At 56.9% G+C, this 25,971-nt stretch overlaps 3 protein-coding genes across 5 annotated transcripts; 2 read left to right on the top strand and 1 right to left on the bottom strand.

The window, feature by feature from the left end:
* Positions 1-347: 347 nt before the first annotated feature.
* E2F4 (E2F transcription factor 4, p107/p130-binding) lies at positions 348-6,339 on the top strand. 2 transcript variants are annotated; one of them, XM_004690483.2, is made up of 10 exons: positions 348-539; positions 966-1,075; positions 1,212-1,373; positions 1,661-1,704; positions 2,392-2,453; positions 2,660-2,957; positions 3,415-3,618; positions 5,050-5,097; positions 5,251-5,295; positions 5,411-6,339. In XM_004690483.2, the coding sequence occupies exons 1-10, from the start codon at positions 405-407 to the stop codon at positions 5,524-5,526; spliced, it is 1,224 nt and encodes a 407-aa protein (XP_004690540.1). In that variant the 5' UTR covers positions 348-404; the 3' UTR covers positions 5,527-6,339. The 2 variants fall into 2 exon arrangements, with proteins under 2 accessions (XP_004690540.1, XP_012586218.1); XM_012730764.1 differs by having other exon boundaries at positions 381-539; positions 3,475-3,618.
* A 318-nt stretch (positions 6,340-6,657) lies between these two features.
* On the top strand, positions 6,658-10,952 carry ELMO3 (engulfment and cell motility 3). 2 transcript variants are annotated; one of them, XM_004690482.2, is made up of 20 exons: positions 6,658-6,826; positions 6,961-7,001; positions 7,101-7,173; positions 7,362-7,412; positions 7,606-7,775; positions 7,860-7,959; positions 8,056-8,207; positions 8,285-8,363; positions 8,477-8,527; positions 8,605-8,727; positions 8,814-8,930; positions 9,032-9,130; positions 9,225-9,333; positions 9,441-9,577; positions 9,669-9,832; positions 9,931-10,043; positions 10,129-10,233; positions 10,313-10,395; positions 10,485-10,571; positions 10,657-10,952. In XM_004690482.2, the coding sequence occupies exons 1-20, from the start codon at positions 6,749-6,751 to the stop codon at positions 10,867-10,869; spliced, it is 2,145 nt and encodes a 714-aa protein (XP_004690539.1). In that variant the 5' UTR covers positions 6,658-6,748; the 3' UTR covers positions 10,870-10,952. The 2 variants fall into 2 exon arrangements, with proteins under 2 accessions (XP_004690539.1, XP_012586034.1); XM_012730580.1 differs by lacking the exons at positions 6,658-6,826; positions 6,961-7,001; positions 7,101-7,173; ... (5 more) ...; positions 8,477-8,527; positions 8,605-8,727 and having other exon boundaries at positions 8,783-8,930; positions 9,037-9,130.
* An 857-nt stretch (positions 10,953-11,809) lies between these two features.
* LRRC29 (leucine rich repeat containing 29) lies at positions 11,810-25,927 on the bottom strand. Its single transcript, XM_012730430.1, has 7 exons — positions 25,881-25,927; positions 22,759-22,860; positions 14,404-15,342; positions 12,856-12,999; positions 12,431-12,648; positions 12,174-12,348; positions 11,810-12,046 (listed from the first exon to the last, which is right to left on the bottom strand). Exons 1-6 carry the CDS (start codon positions 25,902-25,904, stop codon positions 12,180-12,182), a joined length of 1,596 nt encoding a protein of 531 aa, XP_012585884.1. The 5' UTR covers positions 25,905-25,927; the 3' UTR covers positions 11,810-12,046; positions 12,174-12,179.
* Between the last annotated feature and the right edge of the window lie 44 nt (positions 25,928-25,971).

Below are 25,971 nucleotides of genomic sequence, written 5' to 3'. Positions count from 1 at the left end.
GGAATACACTATGTTCATCAGGGACAGTGGTCTCTGTGGGGGCTCCGAAGTGGTAGGAGTTGAGGCAGGATGGCCACCTAAGAAGATTCTGGTGGCCTCCCTGCTCTACGACTGCCTGGGCTGCCACCGACTTCCCCTGTCTTCTTCCTTCAGGAGAAGGTAGCGGCTCAGGAAATCCCGGGTTGTTTTCGTTCTCTTAGGCAGTTGGACATTTGCTAATCGTCCCCGGAAGTTTTGCGGCCGTATACGCAGAGAGGAATTGCGCCAGGTTCCCTGGGAGGGGAGGGGCGGAAGCGGAAGTAGCGACGCTGGCGCCGGCGCCCGGGCGGCCAGGAACGGAAGCGGAAGTGGCGGCGGCGCCGGCCTGGCCTGGCCTGGCTGAGGGGAGGCGGCGGGCGGGCGCGATGGCGGAGGCCGGGCCGCAGGCGCCGCCGCCCCCGGGCACCCCAAGCCGGCACGAGAAGAGCTTGGGACTTCTCACCACCAAGTTTGTGTCGCTTCTGCAGGAGGCCAAGGACGGCGTGCTTGACCTTAAACTGGTGCGGCCCTGGCTAAGGGGCGACAGTGGGGGATGGTGGACCAGGCCTGGGCCGGTAGGGGGAACTCCTGGGGCGGCCCGGCTGAACCCTCAGAGAGCAAACCGCCATCCGTGTGTACTTTCTCACGGCAGCGAGGCCAGGGACTGTTTCATTCATTCGGCCAACGGCATTGGTCGTCAGCCCTGTGCCAGCCTCAGCGCTGCAGGTGCAGGTCCTCGTGGCCTCCCCGGCTGGTGTGGGGAGAAGAGTCAGAACATAACTTCAGGCTGCCCGCAGCCCTCTTCCCGCTCCGTGGTCTTGAGCTGCTGTGCAGCCCGGGAGGAGGGCGGAAGCCCGGGCTGTCCTCTTTTCTAGGCTAATTCTCAGTGTAGCTGGGGCAACTCCAAGAGGGAGCCTGAGTATCCTCCGCTCTGTTCTGTCTGCCAGGCAGCTGACACGCTAGCTGTGCGTCAGAAGCGCCGGATATATGACATTACCAATGTGCTGGAAGGTATAGGGCTGATCGAGAAGAAATCCAAGAACAGCATCCAGTGGAAGTGAGTGGGGGGATGCCCGGAGGGTCAGTCCTATCCAGAAGTTTAAGGGGTGTGGGGTGGAGACTGGAGGAGAGCACAGGGGCTGTGGGACCCAGAGCTCCTGGTAGCCCTTTTCAGCCCCACTCCCTGGGCTCAGGGGTGTGGGACCTGGTTGCAATACCCGGGAGATCGCGGACAAGTTGATTGAGCTGAAGGCAGAGATCGAGGAGCTGCAGCAGCGGGAGCGAGAACTGGACCAGCACAAGGTGTGGGTGCAGCAGAGCATCCGGAATGTCACAGAGGACGTGCAGAACAGCTGATATCCTCCTGGTGGTCCCTGCTCCTGGGGAGTGGGTGAGGGGCCCTCTGGTCTAGCTGGGTTTATTCAGTGGTGCCCTAGGCGCTATGCATCTTGGGAGGATAGTCCTGCTTTTTCTGGCCAGGTCCCATAACTCCTTCCCCACTGGTCTTGGCCCGGGCCTCTCTCCCAGACTCCAGGACTTTCTCTGAGGTCATGTATGTCAGGCCTTTGCTAAAGAGCTGGGCCTGTGGTCTGCCGTCCGTCACCATAGGCAGGCTATCGGCAGTTCTCCTTAACCCCCACACCTTGGCCTACGTGACTCATGAGGACATCTGCAGATGCTTTGCTGGTGAGCAGAGCTTGGGTAGGGGTCGGGGGGTGGGGTGGGCTAAGCTGATTCACAGCCCTTCAGCAGTGGGCTCAGCGCCCAAGGAGAGTTCCGTCTCTGCAGGGCCTGTGCCAGGAAGGATAAGTCCTAGGTTTGAGGGTCACTGGGACCCTGTGGAGGCAGACCTGTTGAGGGTTTTAAGAACCCTGGGGTGGATCCCTGGGCCAGCTCTCATTTGCACTGTCCCATGGATTTGGCTTCTCAAGTGTGATAGGCATAGGGGCAATGTGTGTGTGTGCGCGTGCGCACACACTCTCATTACATGCAGGGACAGTGCCCATTTCTACCCTGTAGTGAGTTTGCATTATGGATATAGGAACGAACTTTTCTGTCTTGCATCCCCCAGACTGTCTTGACCAGAACACCTGTACCTAGGGGGCAGCTCCATCAAGGCATGGGATGCCCATGGCCAATAATCTTTTGCTCCACGTGTTTAAACCCAGATTTCATGGTTACTTACTCTGGGCTCTTGGGAGGAGAAAAGTTTTAATTCTCTGTCCCATCCATTGTAGGGGCTGGGTGAGACCTACTGTCCAGTTTATCAGAGATTAATTTTTGCAGGGATAGGTACTCCCCCCCCCCACACCTCACCCCCCTTTCTCAGCTCAGATTGAGCCCCTGGGCTCTAACCTATCCTTGTCTTTCTAGGAGACACCCTCCTGGCCATCCGTGCCCCATCAGGCACCAGCCTAGAGGTGCCCATCCCAGAGGTGGGTGCTCAGCTCAAGCAGGCGAGGTTGCTTGAGGGCGGGTGCTGGCTGTGGAGCCTGATAAGTCCCGGGTGGGGCAGGTAGGGGGAGGCCTGGGGCTTGGGGTTATCTCAGAGAACGGGCCGCCTGGATGGGAGAGGACACTGGCTCTGTCCCATGGCCAAGTCTGCTACCAATTCCACCTGTCCCCTACCTCCCATCTCCAGGGCCTCAATGGGCAGAAGAAGTACCAGATTCATCTTAAGAGTGTGAGTGGCCCCATTGAGGTACTGCTGGTGAACAAGGAGGCATGGAGCTCACCGCCTGTGGCAGTGCCTGTGCCACCACCTGAAGATTTGCTTCAGGGCCCACCTGCTGTGTCTACCCCTCCACCTTTGCCCAAGCCTGCCCTGGCCCACCCCCAGGACGCCTCACGCCCAAACAGTCCCCAGGCGACCACCTCTACCCCTGTCCCTGGTAGCACTGAAGCCCAGGGGGTGGCCTGTCCAGCAGTTGAGGTCACAGGTGAGGCACAGTGGGTAGCTGGTAATGGGGTGACTTGTGGGGTCCAAGAAGCAATACTTTGGAGTTGTGAAATGTCAGAGTCTCAGAGTCAGAAAGGGCCCTGTGGGGGTGGGCCAGCTGGCCTCCCCTTGCCGTGGTAGTGAGTGAGCCCTTTTTACTAGGGAAGCTCTGACTAAAGAGGCATGGAGTGGCATTTTCCCCCAGGTCCTGGGGTTTTGTTTGTCCACTTGGAATGTGGTCACAGCTGCCATGTTGTCTGTGGACCTCCCTCCTGTGTGCCACGTGCCTGCCTTCCTCAGTGATTAATTCAAGATTACTTCAGGGGTGACTGGCAATGCCTAACTCTTTGGGCCTGGGAACCAGGACTGTGGTCACCCTGGCCGTGATTTCTAGCATGGCCATCTTCAGTATCCTGCTTCCTGCCCCTAACTGGCTGGTTTGGGGAATGTGGTTGCAGTGAGTGGCAGCCCTGGACCCGATAGCAAGGACAGTGGTGAGCTCAGCTCACTCCCACTAGGCCCAACAGCACTGGACACTCGGCCGCTGCAGTCCTCTGCCCTTCTGGACAGTAGCAGCAGCAGCAGCAGCAGCAGCAATAGCAGTTCATCTGGACCCAACCCTTCTACCTCCTTTGAGCCCATCAAGGCGGACCCCACAGGTGGTGAGTACTGGTCTTGTGGGAGGAGATGACCCAGCTTCAGTCTAGTTCTAGGTCAGAAATGTACTTGGGGCTGGACCCTGGCGTTCCTGTCACCTCCCCAGAGCTGGCCAGCCCACCTCTCCTTGGCCACGAGTCCTGCTGAATTTCCTATCATTCAGTGGCACTTCATCCCCTATCTCCCTCTTGTCTGTCCTGTCTGTTCTCCTTGGGAAAGCTAGCTCCACTCTGTCTTGATCTAGTTGCTGTTTGGGTTGCAGCGGCCAGCTCTGCCCTGCCCTGACACACACATACTACCCCAGGCTGCTCTTGATGGCTACCCACTCTGCCAGCTCCAGCAGGCTCTGGGTTGGCTTGCCCTGGTACTTTCTTGTTCCATGTCGACGCACTTTCCTCTTCTGGCTTCAGTCCTGGGAGTTCTTGGCTCCTCTCATGTGCTTCTCTTCCTGACTCTGTTAACCATTGGCATTGCAGGCCCCTGTTGCATTCCACACATGTGGAACACCCCGTTTCTGGGGAAGTGACTCCCTGTTCTCGGTCATGCCTACATCTTTGCCTGAACTCCATGACCTGTGTCCACATACCTTCCTCTGTGTACCCAGTGGACCCTTGATTCCTCTGCGTTCTCACCTGGACTTGTTTCTTCTTGAAGCTCGCTTTTCCCTCTGCATACACAATGGTTGACCCTAGTCACCCAGGCCTGACACCTCATGTCACTGCAGTTCCTTCTCTCTCTCCCTCCCACCCCCGGCAGCTAAGTGAGCTCTGTCCCAGGTATTGCCTGTTGGTGGTCCCCTGTATCTGCGACACTCACATTGCTCCCGGCCACCTCTGCTCCAAATCCACCTCTTTACCTTGACTGAGCAGGGTATGTGGTATGTTTGAAGTGAAAGCCTGACTGCCTTTTCTGTGTACCAAGAAGACTCCTAATGCCTGCTGGTTAAAACCAGAGTCCCTAAACTGCCACATGAATCCCTCATGACCCAGCCCTAGGTTTCCTCTCCGGCCTCATTTCCCTCTGCTTCCATACGGCCTTTGTAGCACTAGCACCTGTTAGTGCCACCAGGCGACCCTGCCTGGAGTGGTCTCAGCCTGGCACCGAGTGGGTGCTCACTAAGGGTAGGGATGGCTGTGCCCTTCTCCATCTCGCAGGGCCGCCTACTGTGCCCAGACAGAGGGGAGGTCAGCAGCGCCTCTCGGTCTGTCCCCGTCACCTGCGCGTGGCTTCAGTCCCCTGGGCTCAGCACTGAGTTGTTTGGGTCTAGCAGAGAGGGAGACCAACCTGGTAGATCCAAGACACCACTTGACCAGGGGTTAAAGCCTACTTCTCAGCTGTGGGGAGCCCCTGGGCGGGTGGAACAGTATCAGAGAAGGTGAGGGTAGAGTGGACCAGGCTGGACCTCTGCCCTGGAGCATGGGATTCTTGTCTTACAGTTCTGGAACTCCCCAAAGAACTATCAGAAATCTTCGATCCTACACGAGGTGAGGCTGCCTTCCTCCCTGGGGTTAGGGCAGAGGCTTAGCACATTGGGTCTTTTTCTTACCTTCCCGAGGACCTGATCAGGGTGTGGGGTGGTGCCCTTGGTGGGTGGAGAGGTGGGATCCAGAATGTGACTGAGCTCTCTCCTTCCCCAGAGTGCATGAGTTCAGAGTTGCTGGAGGAGCTCATGTCCTCAGAAGGTGGGTGGCCCAGGATGGTGGGGGTGGAGGTGGTGGGTGGGATGCATGTGGGCAGGGGTTGGATTGGCTGTTGGTGGGACCTTGGCCCAGGGTCTCAGCCTGGTGCTCTCTGCAGTGTTTGCCCCCCTCCTCCGCCTCTCTCCGCCCCCTGGAGACCACGATTACATCTACAACCTGGATGAGAGTGAAGGTGTCTGTGACCTCTTTGATGTGCCTGTCCTCAACCTCTGACGGACAGGGACATACATGCCCTGTATGACTGGGACACAGACTGTCTGATCTGGGGGCTGCCTGGGGACCTCCCCGCAGCTCCCCTACACAGCTTGAGAGTCACAACTCATGGTTTCTCCAGCCCCCCCCACCCCCCCTCCACCACACAGTTCAGGCCAAGGCTTCTGCTCCTGCACCAGCACCTGTCCTGTGCTGCCAAAGCAGGGGAAAGGGCTCAGTCCCTCCACTGTGGAGCCCATGTTTGCTTCTCCTTGCTAGACCTTCCCCCTCCTCGTGTCCTTGTGAGCCTTCCCAGAACCCCGCCTGCCTCAGCTGCTCCCCAGTGGCAAGAACCAGTAGCCCTCCACCACCCCCTTGGGGCAGCTTGTCCAGCGTCACTGCCCTTCCTGCCAGAGGGAAGTGGTGCCCCCTTCAGAGGGAAGTGGTGGGGAGCCTCCTTCACTTCTCCCCACAACTTGCCCCCCCCCAGCTTCTCCTGGCCCTCACATACCCCACTTTGAGCCCTGAGAACCTGTAGGTGGTGGTGGTGGGGTGGGGTGCTAACAGGAAAGAACAAACCCCTCTAGCTAGGAATCTGGGTGGGTGAGTCCCAGAGGAATGACCCAGCTTCCTGCTGCCCCAGACCCTCCTTTGTATTCATTTCTCATTTAGAGCCATTTGCAGAGATTTAGAAAGATTTGCAGTAAGGAATGGATTCCTATATAAAGATTATTTTTATACTTTTTGCAGCAAAAGGAAATTGTAATATTTGTACAGTGTCCAAGTGAATAAAGACCATGCCTAAGGCTATCTCTGATCTGGTTCTTTGGGGGGTTGTGGGGGTGACGTCCCCGGGGATACACAGGACGGGTGGAGGGCCTGGGTGGGTCACTTTGCTGCAACAGTTAAAGAAGCTGTGCCGGTGGCCTGCCCTCCCCACCCCCACCTGCGGCACCTTGGGGCGGGGCGGTCCCAGCCGCCTCTGTGGGGCGGGGCAGGCGCCGTCCTTCTCCACCCTGGGACTCCAACCCGGAACTGGCCTAATTTCCCTCGGGAAGGCCACGGCGCCTGGGGAGAAGGCTGGCCCGAGCGTGCGGGCCACCGCGAGCGCCGGCCACCGCGGTCAGGCTGCGGAAGGAGGGACACCCTCGTCCCCGGGGTTCCCCGACCAGGTGTGTCCTCGGCGGGACACACCTCTGTTGCACCGACTGAAAAGCGCAGACGCTCCTGCCCCGGCTGGACCATGGCGCCCCCGAGGAACGTGGTGAAGATCGCCGTCCAGAAGCGTGACGCTATCCCACAGCTCATCCAGCTGGACCAGGTCACCCGGCCTGTCCGGCCTCCACCCACCTCTGGGTCGCCCCCCTTCCCCTCGGAACAGCCCCCCTCTCTCCCTTCCCTAGGTCCTTTCCCACCTCCGCACTAGGGCCCCCTGAGTAACTGCTCCCCTTGCAGGCAAAGCCCCTGGGCGCTGTGCTGAAGGAGTTGTGCGACGCGTGAGTGCTGGCCAGCCAGTTTGGGGGAGGGGGGAAGGGGGTGTCAGAGGGAGGGAGCGCCCCCTACCTGCCTCACTGAGCCTCCTCCACCGCCCATAGGTGGAGCCTGGCTCACCCTGAGCGCTATGCCCTGCAGTTTGCTGATGGGCACAGGAGATACATCACTGAGAACGTGAGTCCCCATTCACTCTCCGCCCTTACTCTACACTGCATGACCCCTTCTAACTCAACTGGCCCTGATTCCTAAGAGTCATCATCTGCTACCCAGAACGGGCTCTTCTCCCAAGTCCTCTCGGTGACAATTAACCAATCATCCTCAGCGCCCTTCTTAACTTCTGTCCCGTTCTGTGTCTTCTCTAGAACCGCAACGAGATCAAGAATGGCAGCATCCTGTGCCTCAGCACTGCCCCAGTAATGCCCCCCCTGCAGCAGCTGACCCCACGTGACCCCACCCTCCTTCCTTGTGCCCTGCTGTGCCAACTTCCCACACCTCCGCCCCAGCCCCCAGTGCCCCACCTAGTGGAAGGCCACGGTCCCACATCCCTTTCCCATTCCTTACCTCCTCTGCCCAGCCTCACCTGTGCTCCTGCTCCCACCCTGCCAGGAACTTGAGGCTCAGCAGCTGCTAGGTGGGCTGCAGAGTGGGAGTCGGGAAGGGCGTCGGGAAGCCCTGCGGCACCTCGCCCTGCTGGCCCCAGACATGACCTTTGCCCGGGAGGTCATCAGCCGTGATGGGCTTCAGAGACTGGGCACAATCATCGAGGATGGGGACGAGTGAGCGTGGGGCTGTGGGCGGGTGGTGGACATGGTGGGGTGGGGGTCCTGGTGTGGCCTGGCTCAGCCCCAGATGTCTCCCAGCCTAGGCGAGATGCTGTCTCTTGCACTGAGGGCCTTCTTGGAGCTCATGGAGCATGGCGTGGTGTCCTGGGAGACACTCAGCATCCCCTTTGTTAAGAAGGTGGGTGGGCTTTACTGCAGGCAGCAGGCCGGAAGCAGGGTCAGGACCTGGCCTTCCATGGTGGCAAGGCTGTGACCACCCTTCCCCTTCCTCCAGGTGGTAGGCTACGTGAACATGAACCTGATGGATCCGTCAGTGCAGCCCTTGTCTCTCAGGCTGCTGGAGAGTGTGACTTTAAGCAGCGCTGCCCTGGGCCAGCTGGTCAAGAGTGAGGTGCCACTGGATCGGCTGCTGGTGCATCTACAGGTGTAAGTGACCACGGGGTACAGACGAGGGCAACAGAGTGGGGCCCTGGATGGCCGGCTGAGCCCTGCTTTTTCCCCAGGATGAACCAGCAGCTGCAGACCAAGGCCATGGCACTGCTGACCGCCATGCTGCAGGGGGCCAGCCCTGCTGAACGTAAGGTGGGCGTTCACAGGTGGGGAATGGAGGCCAGTTGCTGTGCGCCACCACGGGCCTACAGGGTGGGTCCTCATGTAGGGCAAAGTCACCGACGCCCCTTTCCCACCCGCCTCAGCGCATGCTTGACTACCTGTGGCAGCGGAACCTCCGCCAGTTCATCTATAAGGTAGGAAGGTCTGGGCCAGGCGCACCCCGCCCCTGTCCTCCCGCGAGCCCAGCTCACGGTGACCCGGCTTGCTCCAGAACATCATCCACAGCGCCTCGCCCCTGGGTGACGAGATGGCTCACCACCTGTATGTGCTGCAAGCCCTCACGCTGGGGCTCCTGGAGCCGCGCCTGCGGATGCCGCTGGACTTCAAGAACCCGGTGGGTGCCTGTGGGGTGCAGAAGCCTGCAGTGGCTGGAACTTGGCCGTGAGTCTGTGATCTTGACGCTTTTCTCGACGACTGCAGGAGCAGATGGAGCAGCTGCACTCCCTGCGCTATGCTGCCTTTGAGTCGGAGGGAGAGTCCGCGGGTACAGGGCCGAGTACTGACCGTCGCCGCGGGTTCCGGAAACTGGGCTTCTTGGTGAGTGAGCCTCTCCCAGCGTCCGAGCCCTGCTGACCCCCAGGGCTGTTGTTCCCGGGAGGTCGGGGCCCTTCCTGAGCGGCCCATCCCCGTTCTCCCAGAACAGCCCTGAGGAGGACCTGGGGCGCGTCCCCCCTGGCTTGCTGGCCCTGGACAACATGCTCTACTTCTCCACACATGCGCCCAGCGCCTACAGCCGGGTCAGTGACAGGGCGGGGGCACAGCAGGAGGCCCAGCTAGGCCGAGTCAGGTTCTTGGCTTGACTCCCCGCCCACATCCTCTGTCCCATGCCAGTTCGTGCTGGAGAACAGCAGCCGTGAGGACAAGCACGAGTGCCCTTTTGCCCAGAGCAGCATCCAGCTGACTGTGCTGTTGTGTGAGCTGCTGCATGTTGGGGAGCCCTGTGAGTGCAGTGGGCACAGCGTGTCTAGAAACGGGGGGCGGAAGGGCAGAGAGGGCCAGGGGCTGCATACACTTCCTCCCTGGGCCCCTCCTGCCCCCCTGCTCCAGGCTCCGAAACAGCACAGGACTTTTCACCCATGTTCTTCGGCCAAGACCAGAGCTTCCATGAGCTCTTCTGTGTGAGCATCCAGCTGCTGAACAAGACCTGGAAGGAGATGCGGGCCACACAGGAGGACTTTGACAAGGTGGGTGGGCTGGGAGAGCTGGGCTAGGGCCGGCCGCCGTTGGGAAGGATCCAGAACCCGGCCCTGGGATGAGCTTAGTCTTGGGTCTTAGGTCATGCAAGTGGTGCGGGAGCAGCTGGCCCGCACCCTGGCCCTGAAGCCCAGCTCCCTGGAGCTCTTCCGCACCAAGGTGAACGCGCTCAACTACGGGGAGGTGCTGCGGCTGCGGCAGACAGAGCGGCTACACCAGGAGGGCACGCTTGCCCCTCCCATTCTGTGAGCTGGTGGGGACGGGTCCAAGCCTAGCCCCCACCCCACCCCCGGGGCCTTGCTCCTGGTCAGTCCTGGTCAGCGAGCCCCCTTGCCCTGCCCAGGGAGCTGCGGGAGAAGCTGAAGCCGGAGCTCCTGGGCCTGATCCGCCAGCAGCGTTTGCTTCGCCTCTGCGAGGGGACACTCTTCCGCAAGATCAGCAGCCGGCGGCGCCAGGGTTGTTGAGTGGGCAGGAGGGGGGGCAGAGGGCAGCGGGGGCCGGGGCCCCTCTCATCTCTCGCTCCTCCCCTTTCTGCCCGCAGACAAGCTGTGGTTCTGCTGCCTGTCCCCTAACCACAAGATGCTGAATTTTGGAGATGTGGAGGAGGGCACCAGCCCGCCTGCCCCAGAGAGTCTGCCTGAGCAGGGTAAGGGGGGCACAGGTCAGAAACCTGCTCTCCCTAGACCACCCTGGGCCCCGTGATGAGCCCTGAATTCTTCCCGCAGTCCCTGTGGCCGACATCAGGGCACTACTGACAGGCAAGGACTGCCCCCACGTGCGGGAGAAGGGCTCAGGGAAGCAAAACAAGGTGAATGCAGGGGGGCACAGGGGCCCCTTCCCACCCTCCAGCCCTGCTCCGCCCCTGCTCAGTGTTCCTGACTCCATCGCTCCCCCCAGGACCTCTACGAGTTAGCCTTCTCAGTCAGTTACGACCGTGGGGAGGAGGAGGCGTACCTCAACTTCATTGCCCCCTCCAAGCGGGAGGTGAGTGTCAGGGGGGCTGAGTGGAGCTGGCAGGTGGACAGGGGAAGAGGTGGGCTGGCCCTCATGGAACTGGCCCCCTCCCCAGTTCCACCTGTGGACAGATGGGCTGAGTGCCCTGCTGGGCAGTCCTATGGCCAGTGAGCAGACCCGGCTGGACCTGGAGCAGCTCCTGACCATGGAGACCAAGCTGCGCTTACTGGAGCTGGAGAACGTGCCCATCCCGGAGCGGGCTCCTCCCATCCCCCCGCCACCCACCAACTTCAACTTCTGCTATGACTGCAGCATCACTGAACCTTGACAGTCGGGGGCCGAGGGCCACAGCTGCTGCCACCGTGGCAGCCGTTTAGGGGAGAGGGTGGAGTGCCGACACTGACCGGTGGGCTGCAGCAGAAATAAAAGTCTGTCAGCCAGCTCTGCTGTGGTGGGCCATGAGCTTGGCTGCTGATTGCCGGGCTGTGTCAGGCTGCAGCCGCACTTAGGGCCACAGACTTGGCATGACAGTGGAGGGGCTGGTGTTTTCAAGAGGGTTCGGGACGGGCTGGCCCTTGTCCTTCACCAGATGAGTCCTCAGCCTCCCTCTGTGCTAGGCCGGCAGAGGGGATGGCCTCAGGCCTAGCGGCACCTGCCAAGAGGGAGTTGAGACTGCCAGTCAGGCGAGGGAGAGTGGCAGGGTAGGAGGTGCCACCCTGCAGACACCTGCGCACTATCACAGGGCCTAGTCTGGCCGTCATGTACCCAGGCCTGAGTGTCAGAGCTCAGCGCTCACCTGCCTGGCCCTGCATCGGTTGGACTCCAAGGCTCTCTGGGTGAGATGCAGGGAGGGAGACCTGCGAAGCTGGTCTGCTTTGTGCTGACGCTCAAATGCAAGATTCTCAAAGGATCTATTTCTGGCTGCATGGAGGATATGACTGATTTTGACAAAAGGGGATTCAATGCAGAAAGCCCTGTGCTCTAACTAAACCCAAAGCGGGAGCAGGGAGGAAGTGGGTGGCCACAGACAGGCCAGAGTCCCTGGGCACCCTCAGGCTGGGGGCGAGAGAGGGCTCCAGGCTTCAGGAGCCTCCCACCTTATGGGGAAGCGGCTTAGACCTGCTGGGAGTGCCAGTGGGCTTTGAGATTGCCTATGTGGCTCTGGTGTTCCTACCACATTGCCCCTGGGCTGGGGTACTTGAACTTAGATGGGAAAGGGAGGGGCCCTTTAGTCTGAGAACTTCAGATAAGGAGATAACATCTAGACTTTTAATCTTATTTGGGTTTACAACAAAGCCTGGGTCTGCTGTTAAAGCTCCTTGGGGAAGGATGTGGGGTACATGTGGCTATGAACAGCCAGAGTGGGCAGCCCCCCTCTGGGCCTGGCCTCTGGGCTAGGGCCTTACCAGGAGAGCAGGAACTGGCATTTCCAGGGGCTTGTGGTGGCAATAGATAGCTGGAATGAGGCTCCCCTGGGCTGACCTGGACTAGTGCCAGCCGCAGTCCTAGAAGAGGGGAATATAGCTTGGGGAAGAGGCTCTGAGGTATGTAGTAGAGGCAGGTGTGATGGAATCGAACTCCAGGTTAAGAGGCCAACCCTGGGACTGGGAGGCCACAGGGCTCGTTACTGACCTGGTCTCAGAGAGTAAGGGTCAGGTCGGCCCCTCCCACGAAGCGGGACTGGACGCAGGTCACTTGGGGCAGCTGTGCTTGAAAGCGCCTGACTGCAGCCATGCTGATACCGGGGCACATGGCCACATCTAGCACCTGGAGCTGCTTGCAAGCATGCCCGATGGCATCCAGTGTTCTGTGGGGAGGCCACTGGCTGAGCAGGAGGCCTCGGGGACCCCAGCCCAACCCTGCAATGTGGCTTCACCGTGTACACTCACTGCTCCGTGAGCTGACTGCAGCTGGACAGGTTGAGGTGCTGCAGTCTTGGCCAGCAGCCAGCAGCCTGGGCCCAGCCCTCATCGCTGAGGAGGTTGCAGTGACTCAGTGCCAAGCGCTCCAGGCTGGGGCAGCCCCTGGCCACAGCCACCAAGCCCTTGTCTGTGAGTGCTGGCAACAGGCTCAGTGACAGCTTCCTCAGTTGGGTGAACTGGAGCACCTGTAAGGAGAGGGTGAGGGTACAGTCTGGCACTGGAGCCCAGAACCAGCAGCCCTTCCATGCTCCCCACCTCCAGCCAAAGGCCCAGCCATCAGAAGCCATTGAGAAAGGAACTCTAAGGAAAAATTTTCTAAGCGAAACAGCTTGCCCTGGGCCCCTGGCTCCAGCCTCAGGATCCTCAGCCTCCCCATACCCACAGTGGCACACCTTGGCCAAGCTGGCATCTGTCAGCTTGCTGCAGGCTGTGAGGTCCAACTCCTGCAGGTCTTGCAGCACGAGCAGGGAGGGGCCCTTAGGCTGGGGAGAAGGGTCCTCGGGGTCAGAGGCCTGCCAGTCCAGCTCTCGGTGCGGCTGTGGGAAGAAGCCCCTGTTCCTCGGGTGTCCCTGAGGTATCCCTTAGAGGCTCAGGAGGGAAGGAGGACGGCTGAGCCCTACCCACCATGACCTTGGGGTGCCGCACCTGGGCACCTTGCACAGACTCCTTCCTTGGCTCCTCCAGCCCCAGAAGCCCCCAGTCATGGAGCTCCTTGCACCAGGACAGGCGCAGAACTGACAGGTGGGTGAGGTAGGTACAGATGGCCTGCACGGTCCGGTCGGTGAGGGCCACACAGGAAGACAAGTCTAGCACCCTGAGGCTTGGGCCCAGAGCTGGCATCAGGGCAAACACTGAGGCATCCTAGGCGGGGAGTGGAGGGAACGAGCAATGGAGAGGTGCTGTGCCTGTGTCACAGGTTCGTGGGGGTCACCAGGAAAGGTCCTCCCCAAGGTTCCAACCCCGCAGGCAAGAGGAAGTCACTAGAGGTCTACAGAAGGAAGCACCATGCTCCCCGTGCTGGTAAGGGGGGGGTCTGCAGGGGTGGGACCCCAGAAACAGTCTGGTGGTAGACAAAGGCCTAGATTGGCTGGGGCAGGGAGGATGCAGGTGGCAATTTCTAAAGTATCTGCCTCACCTCTGCTCCCAGAGCCCACTGAAGGGCTGTCAGCCCAGTGCCCGGTTTATTGGACCGGGGGTGGGCATCTGACCGTAGCTGAGCCAACTAGGTATGTTCCCGCTAGAATCTGAAGTAGGGATGTGAGGTCCTGGGGGCGGCTGCCAGCTGGCAGGAGCAGTCAGGTGTGGGGGACCGCAGCTAAGGGCAGCACAGAGCAGGCTGGTTTGCAAAGATGCAGATGGGGCCTCAGAGAGCCGCCGAGACACGTGGGGCAAAGGGAAGGTGGAGCTGGGCAGTTGTGGCACAGGTTGAGACGGTTTTCAGCTTAGGAAAGGCCTGGTCCAGCTGAAGGGCTAATCCTTTAGAGAAAGGGCAACTGGCACTGCCACGCGGGCTCTTCTGAAGGGGGCTGGCTTCCGCAAAGCAATGATCTTGCTTCCACATCACCAGACGGCCCTGGGGTCCTGACCCAGCACCTTGTGTGACCTTGTGCCCCTCCTGGGATGGGCTAGGTCTGGCCACCTCTCACCAGCCTTCCCTGCCTTCAGAACACTCGCCCTCAGTATACCTGCCTGACCTGGAGGGGTCATGGAAAACAGCCTGTGAGGTGTGTAGGCTTGGCCATTCCAGTCTCTGGGACCTCCCTCTCCAGTGGCTCCCTCTCCAGTGGCTCGCAGCACTGCCTGCCTTTCTCTTCTAGATGTCCCAAGGTCAGTTCTAATGACTATTTCTTGGCCACAGCGCCAGGCAGTTAGTGCCTTGCTGGTGCCACACATCCAGTCCCTCCAGCTCCCGCCCTACTGAGGAAGGATGGAGGGCTCACCTTCAGTGAGGAACAGTAGGCCAGGCTGAGGGAGGCCAGTGGGGGCGGAGCTCCAGGGACCGAGCCCAGCGCCCGGGCCAGTTCCCGCCCGCTGACCAGGCAGCACTCGGCCATGTCGAGGCTCTGCAGCTCCCGCAGGCCCCCCAGGGCGACACACCCCACATCTGTCAGCCGCTGCAGTTTCCTCAGGCTCAGGCGCTGCAGATGCTGCAGGCCCCGGCACACAGCCAAGAGGGCCCCGTCAGAGAGTTCTGAGCAGCCGCTGAGGTCCAGAGAGGTGAGGCCTGGCTGTCGACGGCAAAGGGCAGCCACGGCCTCTGTGGAGAGCTCCCGGCAGCTGTGCAGGCTCAGCTCCTGCAGCTGCAGCCCATTCACCTGGCTCAGGGCCTGCAGGGCCTCTGGAGGCAAACCAGTGCCACTCAGGTCCAGGGACTGCAGCATCCTGGCCCGTCCCTTCACAAATTGTAGCAGGTTGCGGAAGGAGAGTTGGGAGGGGGAGGAGTTGTCAGGGTTAACGAAGCCCCTGGTTGGGCCTGACTCAAAGGTGAGGTGGCAGTAGGCCAAGGAGAGACTCTCCAGGCTGGGGGTACAGCTGCTCAGTCGGTTGAAGCTCAGGTCAGCCAGGTCCCGCAAGCCAGCCAATTTGAGCTCACGGAGGCCGCTCAGTGCCCGGTGGACCTGCTGGGCCGTCTCAGGCTTTGCTAGCAGTGTGCCTGGCTTGAAGAGGCTGTTGCAGCCACTGAGGTCCAGGGCACGCAGGGCTGGGCAGGCCAGGACCAGGGTCACAAAGGAGGCCTCTGTGGGGCTGCCCCCACCAAGGCACAAACTCTGCAAGTGTGGGCCCAGGTGGTAGGCAACAGATTGCAGCACCTGGTGCGAGGTGGGCGAGCTGTCCAGGTTGGTCAGGCTGACGCAGGAGATGCCCCTGCGGCCTAGGCTCTTGATGGCCGGAATGGAAGCAGAGGACACCGGGATGTTGTACTGCACATTTGCCTAGAGGGTAACAGGTCTGGGGTGAGCTCTCTGGCCTCAGAGGGCTCTGGGCTTTGTGTCTGGGGGCAAGTTGCTGGCCAGAGGTTGAGGCAGAGCAGGTCAGGAAAGGACCCTTCACCTATGTGGTGTCAGGTATAGTGCAAGGAGGCACCTGTGAGAAGTGGGAGCTGGGAGGACAAGTCACACCAGGGCTCAAAGGAGAGGACTCTGAGGGGAGGGCAAGGAGGTGAGTGATGGACAGGACTGGATGCCTATGCAGCAGGAGCAGAGAGGGGCGCTGGCATGCTGGGCGCAGGCAGGGTGGAGGCCTAGTGAGGCCCACAGGGGCAGAGGAGGACACAAGGCAGGGCCCCAAAGTTTAGGGCTCTCAGGAGGCTCAGAGACCCATGGGCTCAGCCTACCCCAGGATGCAGAGCTTGGTGTTAGCTAAGCAGCCAGCTTCCCAGAGGGCCGAAGGCAGGGAGAAGAGGCAGCGCCTCTCGCCACACCCCTGCGGCCTAGATGTCAGCGGTGCAGCAGGCAGTGAGGCTGGGTCCCTGTGGCCTCAGTGTCTCAAACACATGAATGTTTGCAAAAAATGGTTTTTGAGTGAAAAATGCATGCACAGGCCCCAGAGCACTGAGTCTCTAGAGGATCCATCTACCTGTCCAGACGGGACAAGAAAACTTCCCTGTTGCAGAAGCTAACAGAATGAGCATTAGAGGTGCCAAGGAGGTGAGCTGCCCTGCTGTGGAGGGACAGGAAAATAAGTGGGCAGCACATAACTGGAGTGGGGTGGGCCAGGGAGGCCAGCCCAGGGCTGAGTTGTAGGAATAGGCTGGCTTATGTAGGAATTGGGGCAGGGGCAGTTTTCCCAGAACTGTCTCTGATTTTTCTGCCATGGGGGGCCAAGAGGGAGTTGATACAGGTCTGTGGCAGGGGAGGGAGAAGAGGGTCTGGCATCTACACTCCTTGCCCCATTTCTCCACCTCCAATGGGTGCCGGTGGCAGGCAAGTGGTTCTCAACGAAGCCTCGTTTCAATGTAGCGGCACGACCCTGAAGCTGGATGGCCAGCCCTCTGAAAACCTGTCTCGTCAGTGACCACAACGGATGTCCTCTGCTTGTGACCCACAGAGCTTCACCCAAAGGGAACCAATTAGGAAGGCAGAAGTGACAAGTGACATGCTCTCCTCCCCAGGAGCCCCTAGGAAGCCACAGGCACCTCGTCCCCAGCTGTGGAGCAATGGTCCGGCTTCTACAGAGGCGAGTAGCCACCCATGGCTGTCAGCACGAGCATGGTGAGACAGGGATGACTCCTGGCTGCTTGCACAGGAGTTAGGGGTCAAACCAGCTTCCGGTTCTAGACCCCATTCCCAGAATGTGGTCATTGTGGATGAGAGGGGCACTCCACAGCTCCCTTGTGGTCACTGAGGTCGTGAGGACACCCTAGGGCCTACATACCTCAGATTTAAGGAGAGCTGGGGAGGAAAGCTAAAGCATGCCCCAGCCATGTCAGAGGCATGACAGATGGGCATGTGACCTGGCTGCCAGAGGGCAGAGGTGCTAGGTGGTGAGGAAGCACCTACACCCCCCCGCCAGGCACTTGCCACCCCAGAAGGCCCCAGCTCCAGCAGTCTTCAGTCATCCTCCATCCCTTCCTTCCTGAGCCTTGGCAGGGGGGAATGTCCTCCCCTCACTCACCACCTCCCAACGAACAAGGCAGGTAAGCAGTGGAGAGGGCACTGGCAGTCAGCTTAGGGTCCGAGACCAGGCGGGCCTGTGGCAGCAAGTCACCCAGTCAGAGGGCAGGGCCCAGCCTACAGGATTTTCCAAACTGCAGGTGGTGGTAAGATCTGAGACTGTCTCCCGCCCAACTGGTCTACTCTGGACTCAAAGTACAGGAGCTCAGCGACAGCCTTTTAGGAGTATCTGTCATCTCTGGGGGACTGAGCAGCAGGCAGAAGAGACCTGGATGCTGGTCTCTGGACCCAGAAACTTTCTCTTTCCCAGTCCTATGAAGAAGCTTCCAGAAACCCAAGAGAGGACTGCAAGGCTCTCTGCTCCAGCTTCACCTGCCCCATCCACACAGGGATCAGCTAGACCTCTCCAGGCCCTTAGGAGAACAGCAAAATCACTTGGGAGATGCTCTAAACCTGCTGCAATGGCGCATGGTCCTTGCGGGCGGCAAAGTGTTGTGCCTGGTGAAGTCCTACGCTGAGACTGCAGGCCTGGCGCAGACTGGAGAAGCCATCAATACGTCAGCCCTGCTGCCCGCCACGTTAGGAACCTTTCCCAGAAGGCCTTTGGGAACGCCTGGTACCCAGGGGCTCGGATCGCGAGAATAGAGTATACTTGGTGATGGTTTCCAGCAGCTGCAGCAGGTTGAAGAGCATCTGAGGTTCATTAACACCTCAGGTAGAAGGCAGCTGAGGGGCAGCAGCTGGGCCATTCTGAAATCTTCAGTGACCAACCCAGGGCCAGGCAATCAGAGCTCCTCTGGCATGGCAGAGCCTGGGTATGTATGCGGGTGCTGCCTTTACCTACCTTACCTAGGGAAAAATGGGATTAAGAGGGTCAGGTGAACAACCTAGCCTGGCTTGGTGAGGCAGACTCTGCCACAGTACCCATTAGGCAGGGTACCACCTTTCTTACCAATCTGCCCACACCTGGGCCCTGGCAGATGGTTCCTGCCAAGTGGACTCAGCAGTTTATTCTGCTGGGCATGGTGGTGGTAGGATGCCTGCAGGACATGAGATGCCCAGGTGCCCTGGCCTGGCCTCTCAACTGCTAGGCTGGGAAGCTGAGTTTTGCAGACACCAAACATGTCTTTGCCAGTGTTCTCAAACTGACTGGCCTCCTCTCTTCACTGTCTTGCTGCTATTCCAACCTCACACATAGTCCTGGGTTCTCACCTGACCCCATCATGCTGCTGTGCCCGTTCCCCCCACTGTCCAGCCAGGGGTGGCTGCCTCTGTGCTGGGGATACAGAATTCTGCCGAGAAAGCAATGGTCTCCCTCCCTGCCCACATCGTCAGCAATGGCTCCCCCATTCCACCATCTCCCTATCCCCTGCTCTCTTCTCACACCCTCCTCAAGATCTCTCTGCAAGCCCCCAATCTTCTCCAGCTGTGGGCAACCATGCCTTCACCAAGGCTTTTCAGACATGATCTGTTCTGTCTCAAAAAGACCAAGGCGGGACTTCCTGGGGGAGCAGAGGTTTGAGTCTTAGCACAGTGAGGCTATCTCCAGCCTCTGCAGCACAAGTTCCATCCCCAGCCAGGGAGCTGACCCACATGGCCCAGCAGACCTCTCCTGTCTCACCTGCTGCTCCCCTCAGCAGTGGATTTCAGTCAGTTGCCTGTTCTGCTCCCCACTCTGTCTCTGGTAAATCTTCTTACTCTCCACACCGCTGGCCTACACCCCAGTTCTTGTATGCATAAATAAAAATTTATCTTAAAAAAAAAAAAAAAAGACCAAGGCTGGGCAGGCCCTCCTTTTTCCCTGTTCCCATCCACCAGCCAGCACCTGACGGGACTCCTCTCCTCTCCTGCTTTCTGGTTCGAGGTGACGGCCTTCTCCAGCCCCACTGAGCCGCCCCGTACCTTCTCCCAGGACCTGGCAGTCTCTGCCTCTGCATTGCCCCTTCCGCACACAGACCACAAACTCCTGGAAGTCTGAAACAACAGAAGGTTCCCCTTGAGTCTGTTCCCTCTTCTCACCTCTCCTGCTCTCCCCTTCCCTCCCAGTCATGCTTTGGGGAAGCTTGTGCGCTGCCCACACCTGCCTGGCCACCTACGGACCCTTCCGCCTCGGGCCCAAAGAATCACTCCCCTCACCGCCCTCCCGTGAGTGTCCCCTCCTCCATGATTCCACGATGGATGGCCAGTCTCCCCCAGTGCTGGGGGTTCTGCCTCCACCCTCCTGGGTCGCCTACCTTCTAGCCTGCTATCAGCCTCTTACAGGGTTACCACAGAAGAGCCCCAGTCCACTGATGAGTGGGTCACCCCCATGTTTGTTCCCCTCCACCACACACAGACACATCCACACCCCCGTCCCCTCCATGGCCACCCTGGCAGACTGCACCTCATCCTATCCCAACTCTACCTGTGAACCGCATCCTTTCCAGAACAGCAGGCCCTGCGCCAGCCATCTGCTGGCCCTCTCAGACACACAGATACACCCTGGCCAGACAGAACTCACTGTCTTACCTCTGCCCCCACCAGTCAGAAACCTGGGATCCCAGACCCGCCTCGTGCCCACCTCACTACCAAGGGCCCTCCCATTCATCTCCTTATGCGATTCTAAACTGTCCCTGTGCCACCTCAGTGCCCCAGCGTTGGTGTAGGTCTCTTTATTCTCTCAGAAATATGTCATAGCAGCCTCCTCCTTACTGGGGTCCTGGCCTCCAGGACCGCTGGCTCCAGTCTACTGTGTTTTGTCGCTGTACTTGTGCAACCCTGGGGTAGTTTTGCAGGGGCAGAGGCTGAGCTGTCTGGGGCAGCCTCCAGCTGAGTCCTGCTCCTACTTTCTCATGCTGCTCCCCTGCTCTCCCAGCCCCCCCACACCCCTCCCTGCTCTGGGAAGGCAACCACTTTCCCTGGTGGTGTTCCCCCTCACCTCTGCCTGCTAGTCTAGTTATCAAATGTTTATTCCTCTGAGGAGTCAGCACAAGCACCCTTCTCCCTGCCTTTTAAAAATCTGTTCTCCACATCCCATCGTCTCACCAGACTGGGCTCAGAGCTCAGTGCTCATGCCATCTCCTTTCACTACCAACTCTGAGTGCTGTATCCCCCAGCCCTGCACCCACAGGCCAGCACATGCAAGGCCCCTCAGGCACCACCATCTGAGGGAGGCCTTTCTCTGTGTCTCTGGTGAGCTTGCCATTTTCCTCTGCCCTGTGAGGCCTGGCCTCTCTTCTCACTCCCAAGACAAGTTGGCTTCCAGATTCACCAAGACATTAGCCTTGAGGAACTTCCTCAGCAAACGGCTCCACACTGCCATTCCCACATCCCCTTCCTGAGGGAGGTGCCATCCCCTTCATCCTAACCCAACCCTGTTGACTGAAGCGGTCTCTGCCACCATCGCAGGTGGCACCCACCCCACCATTCCTGGAATCTCTTCTTCCCATACTCACTCCTTTGCCAGTGACCCCCCCCCCCAACCTCGGCATATCAGACACATCTGACTTTTCTCCCAATCAAAATCCTTTTGGGGCCTTGCTAGTGGTGCAGGGTCAAGTCTCAGCACCATGAAGCTATCTATAGCCACTACAGCACAGGCTCCATCCCCAGTGACCCACATGGCGCAGCAGATTCTCTCCTGTCTCGCCCAATGCTCCCCTCAGCAGTGGATTTCAGTCAATCTGCCTGTCTTGCTCCCCACTCTGTCTCTGGTGAATCCTCTCACCCCAAACACATCTGGCCTATACCCAGTTCTTGTATGTTTTTTAAATGAATCTTAAAAAAAAATCCTTTTGTCAAATCCACCTCAATCTCTCAGTAAAGCCTATTAATTTCTTTTGTGGGGAAATTTCTCGCAAATTCGGTCACTCACTACATTTCATTTCTTCTAATTCATTACTCGACCCACCTGGCCTTTTTCCTGATGCCAAATGTTGCTGAAGCCCCTGGAAACTGTGGAAGTCACGCACCGTGGACACTATCTTTTTCATTTCCTGGACTCTTCATGAGATTGGACAGTTAGTGACCCACTCAGCACTTACATGCTGCCTGGCTTTAGCTTCTGCGCCAGCTCCCTGTGCGGGTGACCCTCGGGTCACGTGGGCGGCTGCCCCCCCCACCAGGGTGTGCCTGCGGCCTGCTGTGTCTATGGCTCTTCAGGCTCTCCTGGGTGATGTTACTTTGAGCCCTGCCTCCAACTACTCCTATTCTTTAACGACAGCCAATCTATATTTATTATCCAGACCCTTCTCTTGAAGTCCTCACCCAGAAATCCAACTACCAACTAAAACTCACCATCTGTGCTTACACATCAAATTTTCAACAAGTCCAAGCCACGTTCCTTTAGACAATGTCGACAAAGATCCAACTCACACACACATTTAATCTGTGACAGGAGGATTCCAACCCAGCAGGGAAAGGAGAGATTACAAATAATGATATTTTTGCCATTTGAAATGAATCAGTTTGGTTTCTTACCTTGTAGCATAAATCAAAAGAAATTCTACCAAATACAAAATACAAAAAAAAAAAACAACAAAAAAACAAAAACAAAAACTCAAGCCATTAAATGGAAGAAACAAGTTTGAAGCTAAAGATGTTCTTTAAAAATATAGTCTATTTAAAAAAAGAAGAAAAATTTGAGTATATTTATCAAATTTCTGAAGCAAGGGACCACTACATTTAAAAAATAGGGGAAGAAAAAAAATAAACAAGGGAAGAAACACGAAAGAAAAGGAAGTTGAGAATCTAACAGCAGAAATTTAACCTCTGTATCTCATACACAAATACATACCTACAAATCAAATCAAAAGGCAAACACACTAGACATATATTCAATAAACATGTAAATGATTATTCTCTTTAATGTGTAAAAAGTTCATACAAGTAGATATGAAAAGTACTAAGACCCCAATAATTAAATGGATAAAGAACACAAATAAGAGGGAAATATAAATGATGAGCTCATGAGAAAACTGTTCAACCTCAGTAATATCAAAGAAATCATGATTAAAACAAAGAGCTACTACTGCTCGCCTTTCAAATCAGCACAGATGTCTGCCTTTACCTGCTGGCGGGGCCGTCTCCCTCCCTCTGACTCACGCTCTCTCATCTGCTCTGCACTTCAGTTCTCAGGCAGAACTCACACCATGTCACTCCCCTGCCTGAACATTCTTTTAAAAGCTCCATGACAGAAGCTGGGAGAAAACCCAGCACTGTTGGCGGGTGCATCTGCCAGTGCTTCTCCATGTGCATGCAAGTTCCAGTCATACAGAACCGACGTGGCCATTTGCAGAACGATTTCACACCTTGGGTCCTTCACCTGTGCTGTTACCAGTCCTGAAAGACCAACCTGCATCCTCACCCTGTTCCTTCAGGAAGCCTTTCCTGATGCTCCAGGCTTGTCTGGATGTCCTTCGCCAATTTTCATTGCACAACTTCATCCCACTGTCACAGCATTGAGCACACACCATGATCACTCACACACTTGTTTCTCCTTCACTGGACTCAGCTCCTCGGGAGAGGGGAGAGAGCCTTATTCATTGAGACAGCCCCACACTGCACGCAGAGCTGAATATGTATGAATGTAATGGTGTATGAACGTGTATGCATGAACGGTGGGTGGCCGAAATATGAGCAGGGCCATGGTCAAGCTGAGGTGGGAGGCAGCTGGAATGGGCCAGGGGAAGGTGGGCACCTTACCTCCCGAAGGGCATTCTGGAATGCACAGTACCAAGCCCGACTCACGAGGGAGGCCTCTTTCTGATCTGACAGAGGCAGGAAGCTCAGAATATATGTGAGCATCTGAGGGAAAAAGACAGGGCATTGGGGGCTAGTAGAGTTGCTGTAGGAGTTGGGGGTGGGAGCTTTGGAACCTTCTCCAGCAGAGAGCACAGTAGGTCTGGGGGGCTGGAGTACTGGCTTCAAGTTCATCCAGGACCCTGAGCTTCATAATCTTTACTTCCCCTCTCCAATCTCCAGGCAGCTTTACTGTGAACAAATCTTTCCTGAACCTGTCCAGATGCAAGTTTGTACTGACTGATACAAACCAATCCTGTTCAATCTGGTTAAAAAAAAGCCTGAGTGTTAGGACCAAATGAACCAGTTCACATCCTTAGTCTATCAACTGACCTCTCTGAGCTTTGTTTTCCTTATCTGTAAAATGACCACTGAGGTTTAAATGGGTTATTGTGAGAATTAAACAACATAGTAAAATGTCTTGCATAGGATCTAGAACTCAGCAAAGAGTTGCTCATCTCTTTGGGAAACAACACCCCTTCCTTCTGCCCTGACAAGTCTGGCTTAAGACCTTCCTCTTTTCCCATCTTCTCCACTGCCAACTTGACATGTGAGCGGGCTGTGAAGACAGAAGATTAGTTTGGGAGACTTATGCCCTCACTCCACCTACATTCTATAAAGTTGTGGACGTTGAAGCTGGGGCCCTCTGTGGGCTGCGAGGCTACAAATTGTCTTATAGTAACTGTTCTGCTGGGATCTTCCCTCCTTAACTCCTTTGACCTTGTTTTTTTCCCAGGGCTTGACCCAGCATTCCAATTACCCTGTTTCAGGATTCTTCTGTGGTTCTGTAAGCTCAGACTTGGACCTTTTGACCTATCTACTTCTTAGAATAATAGAACATTATTAAAAAACATTCATTTGCATGGCTACAACAGTTATCGCTACAGGAATAATCAACAATTCAATATCCCCATCTTTCCCTATCATTCAAGTGCTAGTCTAGTATTACTGTCCACAGATGCCTTCCCCCAATATTCATCTTCTACCTCAGTCCAAAGCAACTCCTCCTAACTTTCCAGTGTCTAAGCTTCCTTGCCAAAAGTGCATCTGGCTTCAAGAAGCTGACAGTACTTCAATTTCTCTTGTTCTTCTGTCCCTTGCTTTCAAAACAGGAGTAAAGCACGGGCTTCAGGCCAAGCTAATTAGTATCACTAATCCCAGGTCCACTGTACGAGCTGTGTTGGCTGTGTGTGCGAAGGCAAGTTACTTCTCTGAGCCTTAATCCCTATATCTGTAAAATGCAGATATTAAAATTTCTAGATCATAGTTTTAGGGGGATTAAATTATACATACAAATGCATTATTTATATTTATTTCTGTTTAATAGATATGATGTGCTTGTCATCTACTAGCTGTTCCATAAATGGTTGCTGAATTGCTATTACTAATTTTCCTGCCTTTCAAACTTTACTAACTTGGTCATCTAGATCTTCATTACCCTAGACCTGGATTCCTTTCACAATCTCCTGCCTGACCTTCCTTGCTTCCCAGGCTCAGTCTTGTTATCATTTTGCCTACCATCACAAGCTTAATTTTCTTGAAAAACAGCTTTCAGCTCTAGTACACCCCTGAAAAAAACACCTTCAGAGTTCCCTGGGCTCCTCTGGACAGTCTCTACTCCTGGGTCAGCACTGCCAAGCCTCTACTCCTCACTGGGCTCCTGACTCTCAAGTTCCCCCAGCAGTCTCTCCACTATCCTACAAATACAGCGTGTCCTCTCTTTTTGGCTATGTGTACTTTTTTCCCTGGAACACCCTTCTTAGGCTTGACTTCACCAGACCATTCTTTTTGGTGCTCCCAGATCTTTTCTTTCTTCCCCTAGCACAAATGAACTCAGCCAGTACTCACTGGGCTGAATTAAAGTTGGACAGTTCTCTACCTCTATGTTCACCAAAGATTTGTTCAGGGAAGGGATAAAGAGATAAAACAGATGGTTACTGAGAGGGAAATGGGAAGAACAGCATTCTGGGAGGCCAAGCATGAGGAACAGAACTGACAAATTGTCCCATTCCCAGGGGGAAACAGGAAAAGCCAGTTTAAGCCTATTAAGACAGTGGCCATCCTGTCTTCAGAGGGCAGCAGTGAACCTGAGGAACAAAGGGAATAAACCTGTCCTCACTGAAGGGCGGGAGAACAATTATTTATGATAAGGATGGTGTGGCTATCCTATGAACTCCACCCCAGGGGACGACTGCATATATTACTGATCATCCCTGGGATTCATGGGGATGAAGTGGAAATCTTCTGGGATTAAGGAGAAAAGGAATGCCATCATCAGGAGCTTAATGGGGTGAAATCATTGTTACGTCTTGCTAAGGGGAAGCAGTACCATTCCAGGGCCACGGGAAAAGTGGCATGTCTCCTGTGGGCAGCTGGAGATGGCTGTCAATTCAGGAAAAAGGGGTGGGGGAGGCCATCTTAAGAAGACAGACCCAATTATGTCTCTCAGGCCAATGGTGGCAGAGAGTTCTTGTCCAGAATAAGGAAAAGGAACAACATCTCATGGGGTGAAGGAGGTAGGGACAGCCATCACTAACTGTCAAGGGAGTAAGAGTAGGTCTGTCCTTGGTGAAGGAGCCCAGCGCCCCTGGATGGAATCGATGGTAGGGGACAGCTATTTCTCCAGACGAAGAGGATGGGATAACTATCCCAACGGGCCAGTGGGGATAAGATGAATTACCCTTCGGGGACGATATGATGGAGAGGACATCTCCCAGAACTGAGGGGGAGGGTGGCCATCTCTAGAGAAGGCGGGTAGGCAGAAGGCCGGTTCTCGCTGACGTGATGGAGGAGGCATCTCCTGGGGCCGATGGGTGGGGTACAAGAGGCTGGTACCCCAAGCTAATGGGACGAAGTGGCCCAAAGGCGGGACCGTTACCCAAGCTTGAAGGTCCTGGGATCTCCCGGGAGGCTCGTTTCCGCCTGGCGGACGGGGCCGGACAAGCTGTCTGATGGTGCCCCCCCACAGCCTAGGACCTGAGAGCCGGGTCTGTCCGGAAAAAGGCCTGAGGGCAGCCTCCTCTCACCTCCAGGGGCAGCGACTCCGCCATCGCATCGCTGCCGCCTCAGCCCCCGCGAAAGTCTTTCTGGGAAGTGTAGTCCTACCGACTCTTGGGG

This window comes from Condylura cristata, unplaced genomic scaffold (assembly GCF_000260355.1).
Source record: "Condylura cristata isolate star-nosed mole 26May11 unplaced genomic scaffold, ConCri1.0 scaffold00028, whole genome shotgun sequence".
NCBI classification, from domain to species: domain Eukaryota; kingdom Metazoa; phylum Chordata; class Mammalia; order Eulipotyphla; family Talpidae; genus Condylura; species Condylura cristata.
Note: the sequence above shows the minus strand (reverse complement) of the source record. Positions and strands in the feature narration are given on the sequence as shown.